At 37.2% G+C, this 24,122-nt stretch overlaps 2 protein-coding genes across 2 annotated transcripts in view; one reads left to right on the forward strand and one right to left on the reverse strand.

Moving 5' to 3' along the window:
* LOC136246437 (pleckstrin homology domain-containing family G member 1-like) overlaps positions 1–24,122 on the reverse strand; it is a 356,327-nt gene that overhangs the window by 227,866 nt on the left and 104,339 nt on the right. The window lies entirely within an intron of this gene.
* LOC136246294 (TNF receptor-associated factor 5-like) overlaps positions 1–24,122 on the forward strand; it is a 43,506-nt gene that overhangs the window by 16,884 nt on the left and 2,500 nt on the right. The window contains exons 3-4 of the mRNA XM_066037696.1: positions 2,206–2,319; positions 8,088–8,124. Of these exons, the coding sequence (XP_065893768.1) occupies positions 2,206–2,319; positions 8,088–8,124 (151 nt within the window). The remainder of the gene's footprint in view (positions 1–2,205; positions 2,320–8,087; positions 8,125–24,122) is intronic.

Here is a 24,122-nt window from a genome sequence, read left to right on the forward strand (position 1 = left end):
ATAGTTATATTGACCAGTAGTAGCTACACACTATCACAACTACTCTCAATGATCAATGATAATATAGTTATATTGACCAGTAGTAGCTACATACTATCACAACTACTCTCAATGATCAATGATAATATAGTTATATTGACCAGTAGTAGCTACATACTATCACAACTACTCTCAATGATCAATGATAATATAGTTATATTGACCAGTAGTAGCTACACACTATCACAACTACTCTCAATGATCAATGATAATATAGTTATATTGACCAGTAGTAGCTACATACTATCACAACTACTCTCAGTGATCAATGATAATATAGTTATATTGACCAGTAGTAGCTACATACTATCACAACTACTCTCAATGATCAATGATAATATAGTTATATTGACCAGTAGTAGCTACATACTATCACAACTACTGTCAATGATCAATGATAATATAGTTATATTGACCAGTAGTAGCTACATACTATCACAACTACTGTCAATGATCAATGATAATATAGTTATATTGACCAGTAGTAGCTACATACTATCACAACTACTGTCAATGATCAATGATAATATAGTTATATTGACCAGTAGTAGCTACCTACTATCACAACTACTATCAATGATCAATGATAATATAGTTATATTAACCAGTAGTAGCTATACTGATTTTCCTGATTGCATTTGCTACTGTGATCATCAATCTCTTTGAGAGATATTTTGATATGATTAACTGCTGGTTAACTAAATTCTGTATGAAAGTTATCTACCAATACATCAAATGCTTCTAGACTTATGACCTTATACTGTTTTTCAATTAAGAATTATTGTGATGACATTATATGCATTACAAGTCAAGCTCCTGGAGTACTTTATAGTAGTAGATATTATTATAATATAGATAGCAATGTTTGTTGACTATACAGTAATCCACAGTCTTGTTGTGTGTGTGTCATCCAACCAATATTCTGCAGCACAACACATTTAGTGGATCCTATACAGTAGAATTAATAGATGACTTATGAACAATCCAATACTTATGGTTACTGTTGCTTGTTTATCACATTAACTATTTGATATATCAAAACATAAGTAAAATTGGCTGATACATTAAAGTTTTCCGATATTATTATGCATCAAATAATAATCCCTAATTCAATCCTTTATTCAGTCACATGAGGTGTAGAGGTGTGAATTAGGGATTGAATGCATGCCGTATGTCACTATAGGTGACGTCCCTTGTTTCACTACTTTTTTCTATGATCCCTAATCTAACTTAATGTTCCTAGTTTTTTCCTTGTACTAGCTTGTGTGTTTACTTTTTTGTAAATTATTACAACTAGTTAACTCATGCATACTGCAACAAAAGAAAGAATTATGCCAGACTTGATGTTATATATGATGTGAATGCAATCTTTGGAAACTCTAAGAATGAAAGTTAAAATATATCCTCAACTTGATATGGATAATTCCCCCTTAGCCCTATTCCCTAGCCCTAATATATGCAGCAGCTTAAAAAGGTAAGTTACGTTATTCAACCATAACTCTTGTTCTGAAGGCAGTATCAATTTTGTTCAGCTGCCATTACACATGCATAAGCCTCCTCTATCCAATTATATCAAAATTAAATTGATGCCAAAGTGTTTACAGGTTGCAAATTTACAACAAATGGTACTAAGTAGCAACTTACTGTGATTCAACACAAAATTAATTGGAGAGTCAATCATGAAGTATGTGTTCTAATCAAAATAATAGTGGCATCACGCCATAACCATGATGATCAAGAATTTTGTTTGACCTGAATTGGACAGAGCAATTCATAAGGAGTTGGGTGGTACTACAGTTAATGATATTAAATGATCATGTCTAGTGCTTGCAAAAATTGAAAATATGAAACAATGCAAAATGTATGGAGTTTGTATTGGAGTAATTGAAGAAGTGGTCCATCCAGCATGAGCTAGACTTTTCTGACAATCAGAGTTTAATTAATCAGTCCAATTCATGATCTAAGAACATAAAAACAAACAATACGCAGTACTGCTAATAAAATTATTACTGGCAATACCATTTTTGCCATTCTGACTTTACAATAGTATGTTTTGATATACCACACAATGCACTTCTATTTGTTTTGATCAGTGACTGAATTGATGTTATCTCTTAGTTATGATGTGTTTGGTTTTGTAATAACCTTCTCATTTTACTAATGTAGATACCACGTAAAGGTCAAAAGACACCACTAGAAAGAGCAGTTGATAACAACAACGTGGACATAGTCTACTGCATGATCAAAGAGTTCAATAAAGACGTTTCCAGCGTTGATCAGGTATAAACAGTAATAGTCCTTATTATATCATCCTCTAGCTACACAATTATACTGATTGTAGTATGTGTGTGATGTTGCTATGTGACTACCTGTTGTTCCAACATGTATACTTGAACTAACTTAATATCCTATGATATGTATGTATATAATATGTAATGCAGCTACAGTTCTATGATGTGTCACACAGTGATTCCTAAAGTAGTTTATTCTGTTCCATTCTGTGGATTACTTGAGGCCTCGGTTGGTCAAAGAACTGACAATGATAAACTTCATTTCTACTGTATTATAATAAGTGCCTATTAAGAAGACATGATATACAAACAAAAATTCAGATTTGCTTATGCTGCATGAACCAGTAAATATTATGGTGTGTTGATTAAAGCTTTGTTTCATTGTGTATTGAAGCGACTAAAACATGCATAAAGTTTTTGTGTGACATACGTACATAGTTTTTTCAATACAAAGCAGAATTTTGTGTAAAAGACTCATTAGCTCAGTTAGGCATGCTTAATGTTTAACACTAAGCAGATTTAGGCATTTTTAATGAAATATTCAAAATAATTATGTTGTGTTTAATTAATAACTATAAAATTTTGGCAGTGTTGTGACAGAAGTTTGTCTGCTCTGCAGCTTGAACATTTTTAAGTGCACAAAGTAAAGAAGGAAACTAGCTTTGCAGTATTAGTTTTACTATACTCCGTGTTATTATTATCTAATCCAAAACAGCCAAGCTGTAAAAAAAGTGTGCGGCCCTCAGAAAGGCTATGGTGAAAAAAGATGTGAAATCCAAGGTGGCGGCCAAGAAATGGCTGTGATGGTAGGTTAATGGTAAAAAATTTTTAATAACGACAATTCAGGTGAATTTTTGTGCCACTTCACAAAATTTACCTGAATTGTCATTATTAAAAGTTTTACCATTAACCTACCATCACAGCCATTTCTTGGCCGCCACCTTGGATTTCACATCTTTTTTCACCATAGCCTTTCTGAGGGCCGCACACTTTTTTTACAGCTTGGCTGTTTTGGATTAGATTTCATTTCTTTTTGTATTTGTATACCAGCTTTGGGACTTTTTTAACCTACGTTTTTTTCTTTACTACAGGAAGAAGAAAAGATGAAGTAGATGTACTTTAAATATTTTATCAGAAAATGTACAAATTATATATACTGTATAATACATATTTGACCGCATTTGCGAAAAGGGGTCTTCCACACACATCCAATTTGCCAACTTTGACAATTGATAACTTTGGATTGGAAAGAGCTATTGCCTTGATATTTGGGCAGTGGTGAGCACCACTATAGCTGAATACATGGTGAAATTTTCAGATTAATATGTTACTTGAACACTGAGTTATGGTCTCCAACGTTTACAGAATTGGATGTGTGTGGAAGACCCCTTTTCGCAAATCCGGTCACATATATTGATTACAGAAATCTCCATGGTGGTTTCTTTGTAACTGGACACTCTACAAGGTGACTTCTTCTAATTACTCTCTCTACAGGGTGAATTGTTTGTAGCTGAACGATCTACAAGGTAACTTCTTCTAGCTGATCTCTCTACAGGGTGACGTGTTTGTAGCTGAATTTTGTATATATAGGTGATTTGTTTGCAGCTGAGCTCTTTACAGAATGGTTTCTTTGTAGCTGAACTCTCTAAAAGGTAACTTCTTCTAACTGATCTTTCTACAGGGCAATTTGTTTCTGGCAGAATTTTCTACAGGGTGATTTCTTTGCAGCTGAACTCTCTACATGGTGGTTTCTTTGTAGCTGAACTCTCTACAAGGTAATTTCTTCTAGCTGATCTCTCTACAGGGAGATTTGTTCGTAGTTGAATTCTGTACAGGTGATTTGTTTGCAGCTGAGCTCTTTACAAAATGGTTTCTTTGTAGCTGAACTTTCTCCAAGGTAACTTCTTCTAACTGATCTTTCTACAGGGTGATTTGTTTGTAACTGAACTATCTACAAGGTAATTTCTTCTTGCTGATCTCTCTACAGGGTGATTTGTTTGTAGCTGAATTCTGTACAAGTGATTTGTTTGCAGCTGAGCTCTTTACAGAATGGTTTCTTTGTAGCTGAACTCTCTACAGGGTGATTTGTTTGTAGCTGAAATCCCTACAAGGTAACTTCTTCTAGCTGATCTCTCTACAGGGTGATTTGTTTGTAGCTGAACTCTCTACAGGTGGTTTCTTTGTAGCTGAACTCTCTACAATGTGACTTCTTCTAGCTGAACTCTCTACAAGGTGACTTGTTTCTAGCTGATCTCTCTACAGGGTGACTTGTTTGTAGCTGAACTCTCTACAGGTGATTTGTTTGTAGCTGAACTCTCTACATGGTGGTTTCGTTGTAGCTGAACTCTCTACAAGGTAACTTATTCTAGCTGATCTTTTTACACTGCATATTTGTTTGTAGCTGAGTTCTCTACAGGATGATTTGTTTGCAGCTGAACTCTCTACATGGAAGTTTCATTGTAGCTGAACTCTCTACAATGTGACTTCCTCTAGCTGAACTCTCTACAGGGTGACTTGTTTCTAGCTGAACTCTCTACAGGTGATTTGTTTGTAGCTGAACTCTCTACATGGTGGTTTCTTTGTAGCTGAACTCTCTACAAGGTAACTTGTTCTAGCCGATCTTTCTACAAGGTGATTGAGTTTTTTGCAGCTGAACTCTTTACATGGTGGTTGCTTTGTAGCTGAACTCTCTAAAAGGTGACTTCTTCTAGCTGAACTCTCTACAAGATGATTTGTTTGCAGCTGAACTCTCTACGTGGTAGTTTCTTTGTAGCTGAACTCTCTACAATGTGACTTCTTCTAGCTGAACTCTCTACAGGGTGACTTGTTTTTAGCTGATCTCTCTACAGGGTGACTTGTTTCTAGCTGAACTCTCTACAGGTGATTTGTTTGCAGCTGAACTCTCTACATGGTGGTTTCTTTGTAGCTGAACTCTCTACAAGGTAACTTCTTCTAGCTGATCTTTCTACAGGGTGATTTGTTTGTAGCTGAATTCTCTACAGGGTGATTTATTTACAGCTTAACTCTCTACAAGGTGACTTCTTCTAGCTGAACTCTCTACAGAGTGATTGATTTTTTTTGCAGCTGAACTCTCTACATGGTGGTTTCTTTGTAACTGAACTCTCTACAGGGTGATTTGTTTGTAGCTGAACTCTCTACAGGGTGATCTGTTCATAGCTGAACTCCCTATAAGGTAACTTCTTCTAGCTGATCTCTCTACAGGGTGATTTGTTTGCAGCTGAACTCTACATGGTAGTTTCTTTGTAGCTCTACAATGTGACTTCTTCTAGCTGAACTCTCTATAAGGTGACTTGTTTCTAGCTGATCTCTCTACAGGGTGACTTGTTTCTAGCTGAACTCTCTACAGGTGATTTGTTTGCAGCTGAACTCTCTACATGGTTTATTTCTTTGTAACTGAACTCCCTGCAAGGTGACTTCTTCTAGCTGATCTCTCTACAGGGAGATTTGTTTGTAGCTTAACTCTCTACAGGTGATTTGTTTGCAGCTGAACTCTCTACATGATGGTTTCTTTGTAGCTGAACTCTCTACAAGGTAATTTCTTCTAGCTGATCTTTCTACAGGGTGATCTGTTTGTAGTTGAACTCTCTACATGATAGATTCTTTGTAGCTGAACTCTCTACAAGGTGATTTCTTCTATAGCTGATCTTTCTACAGGGTGATTTGTTTGTACCTGAACTATCTACATGATGGTTTCTTTGTAGCTGAACTCTCTACAAGGTAACTTCTTCTAGCTGATCTCTCTACAGGACAATTTGTTTGTACCTGAACTCTCACATGATTGTTTCTTTGAAGCTGAACTCTCTACAAGGTGATTTCTTCTAGCTGATCTTTCTACAGGGTGATTTGTTTGTAGCAGAACTCTCTACAAGGAAACTTCTTCTAGCTGATCTCTCTACAGGGAGATTTATTTGTAGCTGAACTCTCTATACATGATTTGTTTGCAGTTGAATTCTCTACATGATGGTTTCTTTGTAGCTGAACGATCTACAAGGTAACTTCTTCTTACTTATCTCTCTACAGGGTGATTTGTTTGTAGCTGAACTTTCTACAAGGAAACCTCTTTTAACTGAGCTCTGTACAGGGTGAATTGTTTGTAGCTGAACTATCTACAAGGTAACTTCTTCTAGCTGATCTCTCTACAGGATGATTTGTTTGTAGCTGAACTATCTACAAGGTAACTTCTTCTAGCTGATCTCTCTACAGGGTGATTTGTTTGTAGCTGAATTCTGTATAGGTGATTTGTTTGCAGCTAAGCTCTTTACAGAATGGTTTCTTTGTAGCTGAACTCTCTACAAGGTAACTTCTTCTAGCTGATGTATCTACAGGGTCACTAGTTTGTAGCTGAATTCTCTACATGGTGGTTTCTTTGTAACTGAACTATCTACAAGGTGACATCTTCTAGCTGATCTTTCAACAGGGTGATTTGTTTGTAACTGAACTCTCTACAAGAAAACTTCTTCTAACTGATGTCTGAACAGGGTGAATTGTTTGTAGCTGAACTCTCTACAGGGTGATTTGTTTGTAGCTGATCTCTATACAGGTTACTTATTTCTAACTGATCTCTTGAATTCTGTTCAGGGTGACTGCTCTATTAGGATGACTGCTCTATTAGAGTATCTCGATCTCGCACTTGCTACACCAAGTTGGATTTCGTGTTATAACTCCGTGGCTTTAAGTCTGATTTTTCTACACCATTGAAGAGCCTTTCTAAGATGATAACTCCATCTGTACAGCGATTTTCAAAGCATTACCCCAAGTGGTTTATCTGGTAGGCGTGGCAAGCATAATAATAATAATAATAATAAAATTAAAAATTAAAAATTAGCTAATCTCGATTGCGTAATTGTTACACACTATTGATTTTTTCGCTGTATCTTCCTGGTTTTTAGCTCGATTTCTTTCAAACCACAAAAGGTTTGAGGTTCAATAGTTAACCTATTCACCCACCGATTTTCAGCTTCTTCCCATACGCGGTTTACCCTGTAGGCGTGACAACATATTGGTGTTATTTTTCGTGCATAATCGCTCATAACTCTTTGCCTGTTTATGGTATTCCAGCCAAAGTTGGTACCGAGATGCGCCTTTATACCCCCCTTCTGTGTGCCAAATTTCAAGGCAATCGGATAACGCGTTCGCGTTTTATAGCAGTTTTTGTAAGTGTGAGAAAAGAGGAAGAAAAATAAGAAGAAAAAAAACGAAGAAACTAAGCCAATTTTTGAAGTCGCATATCTCAGGAATGCCTGAAGCGATTTCGCTCAAATTTGGAATGTGGAGTGGTGAAGGTGGAGGGAATCTACACAGCAAAATTTGTCTTGTTTCATCAAGGCAGCACAGAGCTACGGAGGTGCGAAAATTGCGTTTTCTTTCTTCCTGTCAATATACTCACGGGGTTGCGCGCCGGCTTCTTGGGCCACACGACACACTACCGTGTGTCTTGATCAATGTGGTCATGGAGATATTATAGTTATGAGATGGCTCAAACAGAAGAGGCTAGAATTACAACTGATGTTTGAGTTGTTATTTGATACTGGCAAATTACTGCTGAACTGTGAAAGACAGTTTTGACTGAAATATGACAGGCTATTTCATGATATCTAATTTTTAAGCACTGCAACATCTAAACTTTTAATATAGTTACTGTATGTACACAAGTATCAGTTTGTGGTAGCTATAGATGTAGTGAAAGTGTTTTGCATTAAAAGTGTTTAAGGTGCACACTATTCTACTACATTGCAGGCATACCAAAAGAAAGTCCGGGAAGTGATATCTCAAGGTAATGCAATGGCAAACACTTAAGTAATAGTTATGTTATTCATGTACTCACATAATTATCTGTGTACTGATTTATGTAATTTGTTAAGAATGGGTGAACATATATTATACACATATAAAAATAAACAATATTTATCAATCATAGCTACCGAATAGCCAAATGGTAGCAATGTTCACTGTACAGAGATTTGCTCACCCATGAGTGTGAAGAACAAAATGCATTTGTATGCATATGTGACTAGGACTGTAAATTGAACTGGGCATGTCGATAGAAAAATTCATCCTATCATAGAATGACTATCAGTAAGATGTTCCTTTTGGGATACTAAACGAGTTCTTGCTCACTGTGTCCTGCTTTTTCTGTTATCTTCAATCAAGCTGGTCATCTTCTTCTTGATGCTTGGAAACCGTACCAAGACATAAACTTTTGATATCAGCACTTTCTATACTAGCTAGGGGCCACAAATTCATTTAAGGGCTCACACTGTTTTAAGAGATAATAGTTGGTAGACAGTTGGTCAACTGTATTTATAGCAATTGATTATAAAATACATGCCTCTTATTTGTAGCACAGTGAAAAACAAGACATGATAACCACATTCCTTATAAACATTGATTACAGTCCAATTGGCTGAGGCCCACTCCAGATATTCTAATAAAACAGTTACCTTAATATGTGACTGGATTTAACAAAATCAACCATATGGGCGCAAGAGCCAAAAATGAGATAACAGCAGCATGAAGTTGCTGCACTATCAGGCTAACAATTTCCATATCAAGCTCTCCTTCAACTTGTCGGGTCTGCTTTTGGTAGACTGTTTTCTGGCGGCCTGTATATCCATGCCAGACTTCTGTACAGGTCTGTGAACAACAAGTACGTGCTGTGGGGGGTTCACACACTCTGGACAGACAAGCACGGAGCTGAATGTGTAATGTATGTCTGTTGTTTTTTGAGATTTCAGTATATTTCTGGGCTGTTTTGTGGTCTGGTGCCTCCGATTACCATCCTCATCCATTTTTTTAGCCTATCTCTTGCCCACCCTGCCACCCCCCACCCTCCACCCCTTTTTGAGGACTTGTGATACAACAACACAGATGAAAAACCTATCTAAAATGACAGGAAACCCTACCAGGATTATCCTGGCCACCAGGTGCTCTTAAAAGTTGTGAATTGCTTCATCTGTGGTGAAAAATCCATACATGTAGCTGCCAGGCTGGTGAGTAACAATATTTTTAATTATTAAAATACATTTTCTCTGAATCAACAATGCACCCATAAAGGTGATTTTCTAAATTCCAGTCACATATAAAAGCCATTTTGATATTCTAATAGAACAGTTACACATGTATTGTAGCTTAGCTATGTCAAAAAAAGCTAACCAAACTGTATATAAAAATTAATAGGATCCGCAATGTGAAGTTTCTACTTTTGAAAATCTACTGTCAAACCACCTACAAATGTTATACAAATTGGCCAGTATGTTTTTACAAATGCTGTGAACTCCACAAAGGAAATGTCTTTTCAAGCTGCGATACAAACTCTCAACCTTTCTTACTCTAAACCTAAATGGTAATTGGTTGCATTGTCAGGAAAATATTCTAGCTGCAGCATTGCAAGAACAAAATTTGAACTGAAAAAGGTTTCAATGCTGCTAGAACATACAGCAGTATCTCTCCCAGATCAATTGACTTTGCTACCACACCAAAGTTCAAAATTGTTTGCCATCTGGCTGAACTTTCCAGCATTCAAAAATCTGTCAAAATGTTGATGTTGTCAATGCATGTATGACAACTTTTGGAAGCCCAATGTGCTAATTTGCTTCTCAAAACCCTTACTATACCCATGGTTAGCCACCTTATTCCATAGGCATGGTCTGGTAGTTTTCCTTGCAAGCTTAAAATCTGCAGAACACTGATCTTGATCAATCTTCACCACATATGAGAATTTTAGCATATAACATGTGATACTTTTACCTTTGCTGTACCCTGGATTAGTTACATTCATCTGCAGGCCAGCTCTGGTGGCTCTGGTAGTGAGGTTAAAATCTGTCAAAATAATGTTGATTTCACTAGGCATATATAGGAACTAGTACAAGTCAAGTATGTTGGGCTGACATACAAATTCTTTCTGGATCCTTCAATTGCTTTCATCTGTATAGGGCTGATCTACATAGCATTGTTTTTTAGTCTCTTGACAATGCCAGAACACAGAAAGTAGGCACAACCAAAATATCACTTGCTGTGTATCATACAGTATGGTAGTGCTGTATAATTATTAGGAATTATGAAGAACTGGGCTTTCCCATCCAAAAACATCACCCTGAAACCAGCTTCCATTTTCCTTTCATGACAGTTTGGCAGGCCGTAAAAGTCTTCAGACCAAATCTAAGCCCTTTCAAAAATTCTACTAAACAGATTATTTACTGATGAGACTGACTAACTGATGCCTCCTGCCAAGCAGAATCCAACAATGGATAAGGCTATGGGCCTGTTTCTTCACTGTTTGACATTGCTTCATCATGAGATGTAGCTTTTTTCCAACTGCATTATGTACAATACACACATTATGAACTTACCATTGTCCTCCTTTGTGTTTCAGTTCTTTTTGCTGACAACACAAGGTGTCAATTTGCGATACCGTATAGCTGATAATTTTCAAAATGTTTTTATTTTGGGATATTTTGAAGAGGCCTTTCTCTTTGAAAATAAATTCCCACATCTGGTTGTTCTTCGAAAATAAATTCCCACAAGTGAAAGCAACGATCCAACTGTTGGCAATTCGCTTGTGTATTCCTCGAATATTAGCTCAGTATTACTGATGTAAACTGTATCTAATCCAAAACAGCCAAGCTGTAAAAAAAGTGTGCGACCCTCAGAAAGGCTATGGTGAAAAAAGATGTGAAATCCAAGGTGGCGGCCAAGAAATGGCTGTGATGGTAGGTTAATGGTAAAAATTTTAATAACGACAATCCAGGTGAATTTTTGTGCCGCTTCACAAAATTTACCTAAATTGTCATTATTAAAATTTTTACCATTAACATACCATCACAGCCATTTCTTGGCCGCCACCTTGGATTTTACATCTTATTTCACCATAGTCTTTCTGAGGGCCGCACACTTTTTTTACATTTTGGCTGTTTTGGATTAGATTTCATTTCTTTTTGTGTTTGTATACCCCAAAGCCAGCCTATGGCCAGCTTTGGGACTTTTTTAACCTATGTTTTTTTTCTTTACTACAGGAAGAAGAAAAGATGAAGTGATGTACTTTAAATATTTTATCAGTAAATGTACAAATTATACATATAATACATATGTGACCGGATTTGCGAAAAGGGGTCTTCCACACGCATCCAATTTGCCAACTTTGACAATTGAAGACAGATAACTTCAGATTGGAAAGAGCTATTGCCTTGAAATTTGGGCAGTGGTGAGCACCACTATAGCTGAATACATGGTGAAATGTTCAGGTTAATATGTTACTTGAATACTGAGTTATGGTCTCCAACGTTTACGGAATTGGATGTGTGTGGAAGACCCCTTTTCGCAAATCCGGTCACATATATTGATTACAGAAATCTCCATGGTGGTTTCTTTGTAACTGAACACTCTACAAGGTGACTTCTTCTAATTGCTCTCTCTACAGGGTGAATTGTTTGTAGCTAAACGATCTACAAGGTAACTTCTTCTAGCTGATCTCTCTACAGGGTGATGTGTTTGTAGCTGAATTCTGTATAGGTGATTTGTTTGCAGCTGAGCTCTTTACAGAATGGTTTCTTTGTAGCTGAATTCTCTAAAAGGTAACTTCTTCTAACTGATCTTTCTACAGGGCAATTTGTTTCTGGCAGAATTTTCTACAGGGTGATTTCTTTGCAGCTGAATTCTCTACATGGTGGTTTCTTTGTAGCTGAACTCTCTACAAGGTAATTTCTTCTAGCTGATCTCTCTACAGGGAGATTTGGTTGTAGCTTAACTATCTACAAGGTAACTTCTTATAGCTTATCTCTCTACAGGGTGATTTGTTCGTAGTTGAATTCTGTACAGGTGATTTGTTTGCAGCTGAGCTCTTTACAAAATGGTTTCTTTGTAGCTGAACTTTCTCTAAGGTAACTTCTTCTAACTGATCTTTATACAGGGTGATTTGTTTGTAGCTGAACTATCTACAAGGTAATTTCTTCTAGCTGATCTCTCTACAGGGTGATTTGTTTGTAGCTGAATTCTGTACAGGTGATTTGTTTGTAGCTGAGCTCTTTACAGAATGGTTTCTTTGTAGCTGAGTTCTCTACAGGGTGATTTGTTTGCAGCTGAACTCTACATGGTAGTTTCTTTGTAGCTCTACAATGTGACTTCTTCTAGCTGAACTCTCTACAAGGTGACTTGTTTCTAGCTGATCTCTCTACAGGGTGACTTGTTTCTAGCTGAACTCTATATAGGTGATTTGTTTGCAGCTGAACTCTCTACATGGTTTATTTCTTTGTAACTGAACTCCCTGCAAGGTGACTTCTTCTAGCTGATCTCTCTACAGGGAGATTTGTTTGTAGCTTAACTCTCTACAGGTGATTTGTTTGCAGCTGAACTCTCTAAATGATGGTTTCTTTGTAGCTGAACTCTCTACAAGGTAATTTCTTTTAGCTGATCTCTCTACAGGCCGATTTATTTGTAGCTGAACTCTCTACATGATGGTTTCTTTGTAGCTGAACTCTCTACAAGGTGATTTCTTCTATAGCTGATCTTTCTACAGGGTGATTTGTTTGTAGTTGAACTCTCTACATGATAGTTTCTTTGTAGCTGAACTCTCCACAAGGTGATTTCTTCTATAGCTGATCTTTCTACAGGGTGATTTGTTTGTACCTGAACTATCTACATGATGGTTTCTTTGTAGCTGAACTCTCTACGAGGTAACTTCTTCTAGTTGATCTCTCTACAGGACAATTTGTTTGTACCTGAACTCTCACATGATTGTTTCTTTGAAGCTGAACTCTCTACAAGGTGATTTCTTCTAGCTGATCTTTCTACAGGGTGATTTGTTTGTAGCAGAACTCTCTACAAGGAAACTTCTTCTAGCTGATCTCTCTACAGGGAGATTTGTTTGTAGCTGAACTCTCTACAAGGTAACTTCTTCTAGCTGATTTCTTTACAGGGTGAATTGTTTGTAGCTGAACGATCTACAAGGTAACTTGTAACTGATCTCTCTACAGGGTGATTTGTCTGTAGCTGAACTCTCTACAAGGAAACCTCTTTTAACTGAGCTCTGTACATGGTGAATTGTTTGTAGCTGAACTATCTACAAGGTAACTTCTTCTAGCTGATCTGTCTACAGGATGATTTGTTTGTAGCTGAACTATCTACAAGGTAACTTCTTCTAGCTGATCTCTCTACAGGGTGATTTGTTTGTAGCTGAATTCTGTATAGGTGATTTGTTTGCAGCTGAGCTCTTTACAGAATGGTGCTGAACTCTCTACAAGGTAACTTCTTCTAGCTGATGTATCTACAGGGTCACTAGTTTGTAGCTGAATTCTCTACATGGTGGTTTCTTTGTAACTGAACTATCTACAAGGTGACATCTTCTAGCTGATCTTTCAACAGGGTGATTTGTTTGTAACTGAACTCTCTACAAGAAAACTTCTTCTAACTGATGTCTGAACAGGGTGAATTGTTTGTAGCTGAACTCTCTACAGGGTGATTTGTTTGTAGTTGATCTATACAGGTTACTTATTTCTAACTGATCTCTTGAATTCTGTTCAGGGTGACTGCTCTATTAGAGTATCTCGATCTCGCACTTGCTACACCAAGTTGGATTTCGTGTTATAACTCCGTGGCTTTAAGTCTGAATCTTCTACACCATTGAAGAGCCTTTCTAAGATGATAACTCCATCTGTACAGCGATTTCAAAGCATTACCCCAAGTGGTTTATCTGGTAGGCGTGGCAAGCATAATAATAATAATAATAAATTTTGTTAATCTCGATTGCGTAATTGTTACACACTGTTGATGTTTTCGCTGTATCTTCCTGGTTTTTACCTCGATTTCTTTCAAATTACAAAAGGTTTGAGGTTCAATAGTTAACCTATTCACCCACCGATTTTCAGCTTCTTCCCATACGCGGTTTACCCTGTAGGCGTGACAACATATTGGTGTTATTTTTTGTGCATAATCACTCATAACTCTTTGCCTGTTTATGGTATTCCAGCCAAAGTTGGTACCGAGATGCGCCTTTATATCCCCTTTCTGTGTGCGAAATTTCAAGGCAATCGGATAACGTGTTCGCGTTTTATAGCAGTTTTTGTAAGTGTGCGAAAAGAGGAAGAAAAATAAGAAGAAAAAAAACGAAGAAACTAAGCCAATTTTTGAAGTCGCATATCTCAGGAATGCCAGAAGCGATTTCGCTCAAATTTGGATGTGGAGTACTGAAGTTGGAGGGAATGTACACTGCAAAATTTGTCTTGTTTCATCAAGGCAGCACAGAGCTACGGAGGTGCGAAAATTGCGTTTTCTTTCTTCCTGTCAATAGTCTTGTTTTAGACTTCAAGTGTCTGCTATTGCTCCCACTGGATATTTACAAGGTCTCCCGCGTAGTGAGTACGCATTTCCTGAAGTGGAGTATCCTGAAGCAACCCCTGAAGCGACCCAGTTGTGGTACCGTGGCTGTGCTTCTTCCTTAACGGTACACTTAACAGGCCAGTCGGTTTTATCCATTTAATTGCAGTCAACTTTGACGCATTTTCCTTTTTCATTGGCAGGTGGGCTTTAATTAGAGTTTTCTAGTCCTAATACACTGAAATGGCTGATAATGCTGGAAGCAAGAAGAGAAAAGCTGGACTTGATGATTCACCAGATAAGTGCCACTATGTGTTAAATAAGCAATTAGATGTATGTGGGAAATGTAATAAGAAATGTGAGGAAGATGATGATGCCATACAATGTGATTTATGTCGTATGTGGGTACATACTAATTGTGATAATGTTTCTCAAGAACAGTACAAAGCAATTAACACTCTATCTGAAATCAACAACTGTGTTTACTACTGCAATATTAATGATTGTCTAACTCGTCTCAAAAGTATCATTAATGATTGGATGATCCACCAGGCTGGGCTACCCCAACCAGATCTAACTGTCTCAACCTTATCAGCAGATCTTGAGCAACTGGCTTCAGCACACTGCAAAATCGAAAAGGCTGTGTCCGATTTGTCTAATAAAATAGAAACCTTGCAGTTGCAGGAGACAAAGCTGGTTGACCAAATCCAAACAACGTCAAATGCCCTTGATAGACATACAGCCAATCCTACTCCACAAGTGCCTGATCGCAAATCCAATGTTGTTTTGTATGGTATCGATGAATGCTCTTCAAGAACATCTAGACACGAAAGACAACAGAATAATGTTAAAGCCGTTTTAGAAACCCTTAGTAGTATAAAGGTTCAGATAAACCCTGATCACATAATCGACTGTTTTCGTCTTGGGAAATTCAAACAGAATCAATCTAGGCCACGGCCCATCTTAATTAAACTCCAACGTACCATGGACGTAAATACAATTTTAGCAAACAAAAGTTCCTTACCTTCCCCATTGATTATCAAACCTGATATGTCACCACAAGAAAGAGCAATAGAGTCAGTTTTACTAAAGGAAAGGTGGTCCCTAATCAAGGCTGGTCATAACCGTAAACAAATCAAACTTAGCAACAATCGTATTTTTGTCAACAACCAACTTCATGGAGAGGTTATTAATGCAGTTTTTAAATACTCTTCATCTACAGCTTCGAATTCGTCAGCTCAACCAATGGACATAACACACATGAAACAACCGCGCTCACAGGAGCAGTCTTCCTGATGACTGCTCAGCTACAAGTAGTTACAATGCTTCAAATTTTCAAAATCACAATCATACTAAACTAAAAATCTTGAGTCTAAATTGTTGTAGTTTACGCAGTTCCGGAAAAAGAGCTCATTTCCAAGCCTTAATTGATGAACACAACCCTCATATTATTTGTGGCTGTGAATCACATCTTGATAGTTCTTATTACAACGCTGAAATTTTTCCTCCTACATATACTGTATTAAGAAAGGATCGAGTAGAGGGTGCTGGAGGTGTATTCTTATGCATTAAGGAAGGCCTAGATGTATCTGAAGAACCTGAATTGAATGTAAATGCTGAAATCATTTGGGCAAAAGTGACTCCTTCTAAAAGGGCCCCCATTTATGTTTGCTCATTTTATCGTCCACCAGACCTGTCCATTGACCCCATACTGCAATTGGGATTATCTTTGAACACTCTTACACGTAGGTTTACTGAACTACCTAATATAATAGTAATGGGTGATTTCAACCTTCCAGGTATTAATTGGTTAGATGGAAGTGGTCTGGTTATCTCTAATCCTAGCTATGGAGTAGAACTAAATAATATATTTCTTGATCAAATTAATGATATTGGCCTTAATCAATTTGTCAATACTCCGACTAGAAACAACAACATACTTGATCTTGTACTTTCTACCTCATCTACCATTTTGGACTTAACTACTGCACCAGGAATGTCGGATCATGAGGCCGTTGTCTTCCATCATAATATAGATAACACAAATACTAATACTAAATCTGAACACAAAGTTGCTTTATACCACCGAGCTAATCTTGAGAATATTAAAAGAGACCTACTTGAATTTCAAACTTATTTTCTTGGGAATGATCCTTACTGTAAAACTGTCGAACAAAACTGGACTGATCTAAAAGGTGTAATCAATGACAGTGTTGCAAAGCACGTGCCATACAAAACTATACGTTCCAACTCCAAATTACCATGGATAAACAGAGAAATAAAGAGGGATATGAAGAGACGCAAACAATTATACAACATAGCTAAAAGAACCAAATCTAGTAATGACTGGAATGCCTATCACAAGATTAAAAACTCTATAAATAGCAAGATTAAAGTAGCACACAATAATTATTTTATTAGAATGTTTGACAACTCATTTAATGGAAATCGTAGACAATTTTGGAAGTATATTAGAGCAAAACGTAAGGACTACCATAATATCTCCACCCTAATTGTAGATGGTGAATCTATCTCAGATACAAAGAGTAAAGCCAATGCATTAAACAACTATTTTGAGTCAGTCTTCACTAAAGAAAACTTATCTAATATCCCTTCCATGAATGGTTGCAACAACCCTGTGAATGCTCTGCCTACTATGCCAAGTATTACATTTTCAGTGGCTGGTATCCACCATCAATTATCCCTATTAGATACCAACAAAGCCAGTGGGCCAGACAACATTCATCCATATATCTTGAAGAATTGTGCAAACGAAATATCTCCTATACTGCAAGTTATATTCACTCAATCACTAGACACAGGTATACTACCTTCCGATTGGCTCATGGCCAATGTATGTCCTGTTTTCAAGAAAGGAAACCGTACTAGTACCGCAAACTACCGACCAATATCATTGACTTCTGTATGCTCCAAAACTATGGAACATATTATATATCATTCCATAATGAATCATTTAAACTCTAATAGCATTCTCATTGATACCCAGCACGGCTTCAGATCCCAGCATTCTTGTGTTACCCAACTTATTTCACTGATAGAAGACTTGTCACATGCTCTAGACCAACAGAAACAAACCGATGTCATTCTCCTTGACTTTGCTAAAGCGTTTGATAGTGTCCCACATCAAAGACTATTAGTTAAATTAAGACACTATGGTATCAACGATCACATCTGTCAGTGGGTCAATACTTGGCTGACCAGAAGGTCACAGCAAGTAGCTTTGGACGGTACTTTTTCTGACTCGATAGCTGTTCACTCAGGAGTCTCTCAAGGGACGGTCCTCGGCCCTTTGATGTTTCTTCTATACATTAATGATATAACAGAACATGTAAATTCGCCACTACGGTTATTTGCTGATGACTGTTTACTTTACAGAATTATCACCACCAAGGAGGATGCCATTCAACTTCAGCATGATCTTGATCAACTACACGAATGGGCAACTAAGTGGCAATTAAGATTCAATGTAACCAAATGTACTATTATGCGGTTTACCAGATCATTATCACCAATCATTTTCAACTACAAGCTAAACAATCACAACTTGGGTACATCAAACCAACACTCCTACCTTGGTGTTATATTGGACAACAAACTATCATGGTCTCCACATATTAGTAATATAGCTGCTAAGGCCAATAGAACATTAAACTTTTTGAAACGCAATCTGAGTTGCTGCTCGTCTAACATCAAAGCAACAGCCTACCTTACGATAGTACGACCGTCAATGGAATACGCTGCAGTCATCTGGGACCCATACCACCATAACAATATTCAACAGCTAGAGAAAGTACAGCGTAGGGCAGCTAGATGGGTCCTAAATGATTTCAATCGAATCAGCTCAGTCACAGCTATGTTACAGCATCTTTCTTGGCCAAGCCTTCAGCTGAGACGTAAAATATCCAGATTACAAGCACTTTTTAAAATTATACATCAAGATTATTTACTGTCAATTCCTCCTCATTTTATTTCAATGACAAGATCCACCAGACTATATCACCCACATCGTTTTATTCTACCAAACTCATCCACCTATTCATACCAACAGAGCTTTTTCTCCAGATCAATTAAGGATTGGAACAACTTACCATCTTCCATCATTGAGAGCAACAATATTGACTCTTTTTCAGTGGAACTGCAAACATTGTATAGAACTCAATAACTGTAATCTTTGTAACTACGTAGCTAAATTCATTTTATGATTGCTTTTCTTTTCCTGAGCATATCAGCTGTGCTGTCTGCTCAGTAACAATAATAATAATAATAATAATACTCACGGGGTTGTGCGCCGGCTTCTTGGGCCGCACGACACACTACCGTGTGTCTTGATTATTACTGTGCCAATAACCAGAAAACAAGTGATCCAGAATTGGAATTGATGCCGTCGGCTCTTTATGGTAGATAGCTAGCTTCTAGCTATGATTAAGTGCGATCGAGCCAGTGAATTTACTTCACTCGAGGCTTTTTCAGTCTTCTCTCCAGTGTACAGGGATGGGAATTGTTCTATCAGTAAATTAGTTTTTGGCAAACATTTACGTTTCTTCATAATTTGTGACACAAATTTCTGTTTATTTCAAATCCATCTACACTTCGAATTGTGCACTCCGCTTCGAAATTAAAATCCTTCGAAATTCAGATTTTGTATCTTGTGCAAAATTTTCTGTTTCGAAAATAACCCGCTATACGATAGCATGGTGTAGCTTACCTGTGCCTGTGTTGGCTGAGGTATTGGCTTATGCTTATCACCCACATTTTCTGTAGTGACTGGATAGATTACAGAGACACTTCTCATACTGTTCTTTGTCTGTATCACTGTGTACGGGTGGATCATAGCCAAAAGCAAAGCGTAATGTCAATCTTCCTTACATTACACAATTGATTGTTTGGGCACGCGTTCACATGCAAAATTACTATGTGGCATTTCTGGTGCTATTCTTTCTTTTAATGCGGTATGTGCAGAGCTCTCAACTCTCACGCATCCTGCATGAGTCTCACGTATTGAAGCAAAATCTCACTCTCTCACTCAAAACGTCTCTAAACTCACGCATTAACCTCCCTGACTCACAGCATGAATCTCGAACCAAAGCAGCCGTTTCTTAGCATCACGTGATCTCTCGTAAGGGTCACTTAATTATATATAATTATATTCACATATGTTATGGTTGTTCAGCCACAAACCATCAACAGAAGCCATGTAAACAGAAAGTCTTCCATACTTCACATTATTTTTTTAACATGCAATTATTAGCTATAGCTATACTAAGTCATTTCCATGCTGTATAGTTACTGTATGTGTTCAGGTCATCGTATAATCAAAATAGAGCCTTAAGCTTGTCATACATGCACAGTCCTGCAGATACGTTGCTCAGACCTGCAAAGAAAGCAACATCAGAATATAACGGCACACAGCAGCAAACAATGAATTATATAATAGCTACATATACATTATGCAATATTATCTCTTTCTGTATATGATTAAAATCTGTATGATTATTGTCCAAAAATCATGAATTATTGATCAATATTGCATCTGAGAATGTCTTGAGTCCCAAACTTTTCTCATACTCCAGACCTTCTATAGGCAAAATCATTTGCATTTAGGAGTGTGATTAACACACTGCAGGTCATGAGTCTCCCGGGTGCCCTCTACATAATTTCACTCATTTTCATACCAATCTCACTCATTTTCACTTATGTTCTCACTCAAAATGATTTCAAGCAGTTGAGAGCTCTGTATGTGCTTGTCCATTTGTCATAATTAATTATGTTATGAAAGAAAAGTAGAAATTTAAGTTTGATTAGGGATCAAAGAAAAAGTTGTGAAACAAGGGAATAGCTGAAAATGGTGAAACAAGGAAGGTTGTCTATACCCGCAGATATACTAGTGGACATTAAATTGTAATCCCTAATTCAGTAATGGTTATGGACTGAAGTTTGGGATTGAATGTCTATATACTAGTATATCTGCAGATATATGCAACCTTCACCACTTTATATATAGCTATTCCCATGTTTCACTACTTTTCTTTTCTTTGATCCCTATTTCAACTTAAAAATTTGACTTTTCCTTTTACTTGTTTTATTACATAGAACTTGTTAATTGCATCAAAGAATCACAAAAATGCATAGAAATCAATTACAATTAATTAAAAATACCAATTGGACTTAGAATTGTTCTGAATATTGTACTTAACATGAATGGAAATACTGATTGTGGATTTTGGTAATCATTTGCATTGAGATAGTAAAACTTCTGTTATCTTCACATGAATCATCTCATCTCATAATTTTGGCAAACTTTATATCACCAGAAATGTCTAGAGTGCCTCTACACAGTAGTCTGGTTAAAAGTACATGCCTTTAGGTATTTTAAAGTACTGACATATGATTTTCAATTATCAGCACTTACACCATTATTGTCGTCACTTCGTTAGCCTTACGAAACTTCCCAATGATCCACCACATTTTGTCAACCACGCCCATTATTCGCTAAGCCTGAAGATATACACACACTTTTTATCAGTATCAACATCATTAGTGTCTACAGTGTCATCATTGTGTACCTGAATGGGTGGAAAGACGCAACAGGGGACACTTTGCAGCTTCCTTCTTTTCACTGTCTCTTATTTTTGTGCTGCTTCTTGCTTTCATTTCTCACTTCCTTCTGCTAATAGTTTAGCAACTTCATCTCTCTTTTTTTCTTCTAACAGTTTTCCTCTGCTTTTTCTTCAGATTTTTCATTTCTCATATTCATGCTCAAAGATCATTTTAGAACATTCTTCACTTGTAAGTATTCAAGCACCAGTAGCATGCACAGCAGGGACTTTCTTTGGCTTAATAGGGACGTACTGTATCAAGTACTTACTAATGTATGTTAATTTGCCTTCATGATCAGGAGGAATAACATCCGGTACACTTCCACCAGTTGCTGAAACTATTGGAGATGATTGGGGAGGTTCTCTAGCACTAGAAGTGTCAGATGTCTCATCTCATGTGGTGTGAGAAACATCAACATGATATGGCTCAACTGTTGTGGCAATGTCAAGTGTATTATCTTACACAGTGGGTGATTCATCAATACGATATGGCTCAACAACAGTGGCAAATTAAAATATCTCATCATGTACAGTGGGTGACGCACCAACAACTCAACAGCAGTGGAATGTTCCAAGTCAATTATTTCCTCTTTGTGGCTCACGTTAATATAGCAGACAGCATGGTGTCACCTTGTGTGGCATGAAGACAATTCTTTTGGTCTTGTTGGATGAGTTTCCTTCAGCCATTAAAATACTCTGGATCTGGGATATCATAGTTATTTGCAAAATTCCTATGAAACAGTTAATTCTGTTCTGACTTAAACTCTTTCCTTCTAACACACATCATAGTGCCATTACTTGCAAACAGCCAACGTTTGTATTACTGCTACTATTTGCACCATAGTTGAGAGCATTAGTATTAAATTGATATATGTGACCGGATTTGCGAAAAGGTACCTTTTCCACACATTTGACATACCAGCAAACAAAATGTCATAACGGTTGACTCCTTGCACTGATTGACTTTCTTTTTGTATCAAAATGTAGTCACATAATGTAGGCATATTCATGGAAAATTACAGACACGTGCTTGCAATGATATAAGAGTTACAAAGTTTGAAAGTTGAAAAAATGGGTCAAATTTTATGTGTGAAAAGGTACCTTTTTGCAAATTCCGGTCACATATATAGTCAGATCTCACTCCTCCTGAATCCAGAAAGTATATTTTGGCAATGTAGTATTCCTCCATGCTTTATAAAGAAGCGAAGAGAAGTAATCACTCTTCTTTCTGTGCAAGCTTGTGGCTAATGTTCTGCCAATTCTGCTTGAATGACTTGAAGGCACAAGAATCCAACAACTGGCTTTCATGAGTTGAGGCACATTTCTGGCTGGTAATGTGTGCTATAACTATCCAGTACTAAAAGCTAACATGTACTTCCAACAGAATGCTTCAGAAAATGCTTATTCCAAGCAATTCTATATGTCAACCAGCTTGTACTGCTGAGATCATATTGTGTACCTGGAATTTCCTCTGGTCCATTCTTAATAAGGCCCTTGTATCAAATGATATGAAAAAATTAATGAGCACTTACACAAGCAGTGACAGTCACCTGGCTCCTATTATCATAAGTTCTGCTAAGTACATTCTTCCGACTTCTCTTTGTCCCATGCAGGTCTGTGGTCTAAGAGTATTCCAGTCTTGTTGACATTATATACCTGACTTAGGCTATTCATCAGTTTAATCTTCTGACTTCTCTTTGTCCCATACAGTTCTGTGATCTAAGAGTATTCCAGTCTTGTTGACATTATATACCTGACTCAGGCTATTCATCAGTTTAATCTTCTGACTTGTCAGTATTCCAGTCTTGTTGACATTATAAACCTGACTCAGGCTATTCATCAGCTTAATCATCTGACTTCTCTTTGTCTCATACAGGTCTGTGGTCTAACAGTATTCCAGTCTTGTTGACATTATAAACTTGACTCAGGCTATTCATCAGCTTAATCTTCTGACTTCTCTTTGTCCCATACAGGTCTGTGGTCTAACAGTATTCCAGTCTTGTTGACATTATAAACCTGACTCAGGCTATTCATCAGTTTAATCTTCTGACTTCTCTTTGTCCCATACAAGTCTGTGGTCTAACAGTATTCCAGTCTTGTTGACATTATAAACCTGACTCAAGCTATTCATCAGTTTAATCTTCTGACTTCTCTTTGTCCCATACAGGTCTGTAGTCTAACAGTATTCCAGTCTTGTTGATATTATAAACCTGACTCAGGCTATTCATCAGCTTAATCTTCTGACTTCTCTTTGTCCCACACAGGTCTGTGGTCTAACAGTATTCCAGTCTTGTTGACATTATAAACCTGACTCAGGCTATTCATCAGCTTAATCCTCTACAGCACATACTTTAACTTCTCAAAATAATCAGTCATCATTGTTTCCTTGTTCATGCAATCCATTCTTATTTTGACTATGGGATCACCTTTATGCAATGTCAGATGACTCTATCTTCCCACATCAGCCATTTGATTCTCTTCTGCTTGATGATAACCTTTGCTTGCCATGCACTACATTTGTTGCAATCATTTGTACCTACTTTCTGCTCTTGTCATGCCCTGCCTTAACTGTACAGTATTTACTAGTTCAGTCACTTTCCCACATGTTATGAATATGGATTTGATCCAGGATTCATTCCATGGACAACCTGGTTAATGATTCTATCTTGCAGCATTTGTCTTGGACATTGAATTGTTTTGCCACTTTCCAGGTTGTTTGCCTACCCTTAACAGTATGAATGGCGAAGTGCTTGCTTTCATCTGTCCATTGCTTTCAATTTTAGAGGGAGTATCTTGATGGTAGAATTGTTGGTCCAGAAGTAGAGTGTGAGCATGGGTTTCCCCTTCC

The sequence above is a fragment of the Dysidea avara genome, chromosome 2 (genome assembly GCF_963678975.1).
Source record: "Dysidea avara chromosome 2, odDysAvar1.4, whole genome shotgun sequence".
NCBI lineage: Eukaryota > Metazoa > Porifera > Demospongiae > Dictyoceratida > Dysideidae > Dysidea > Dysidea avara.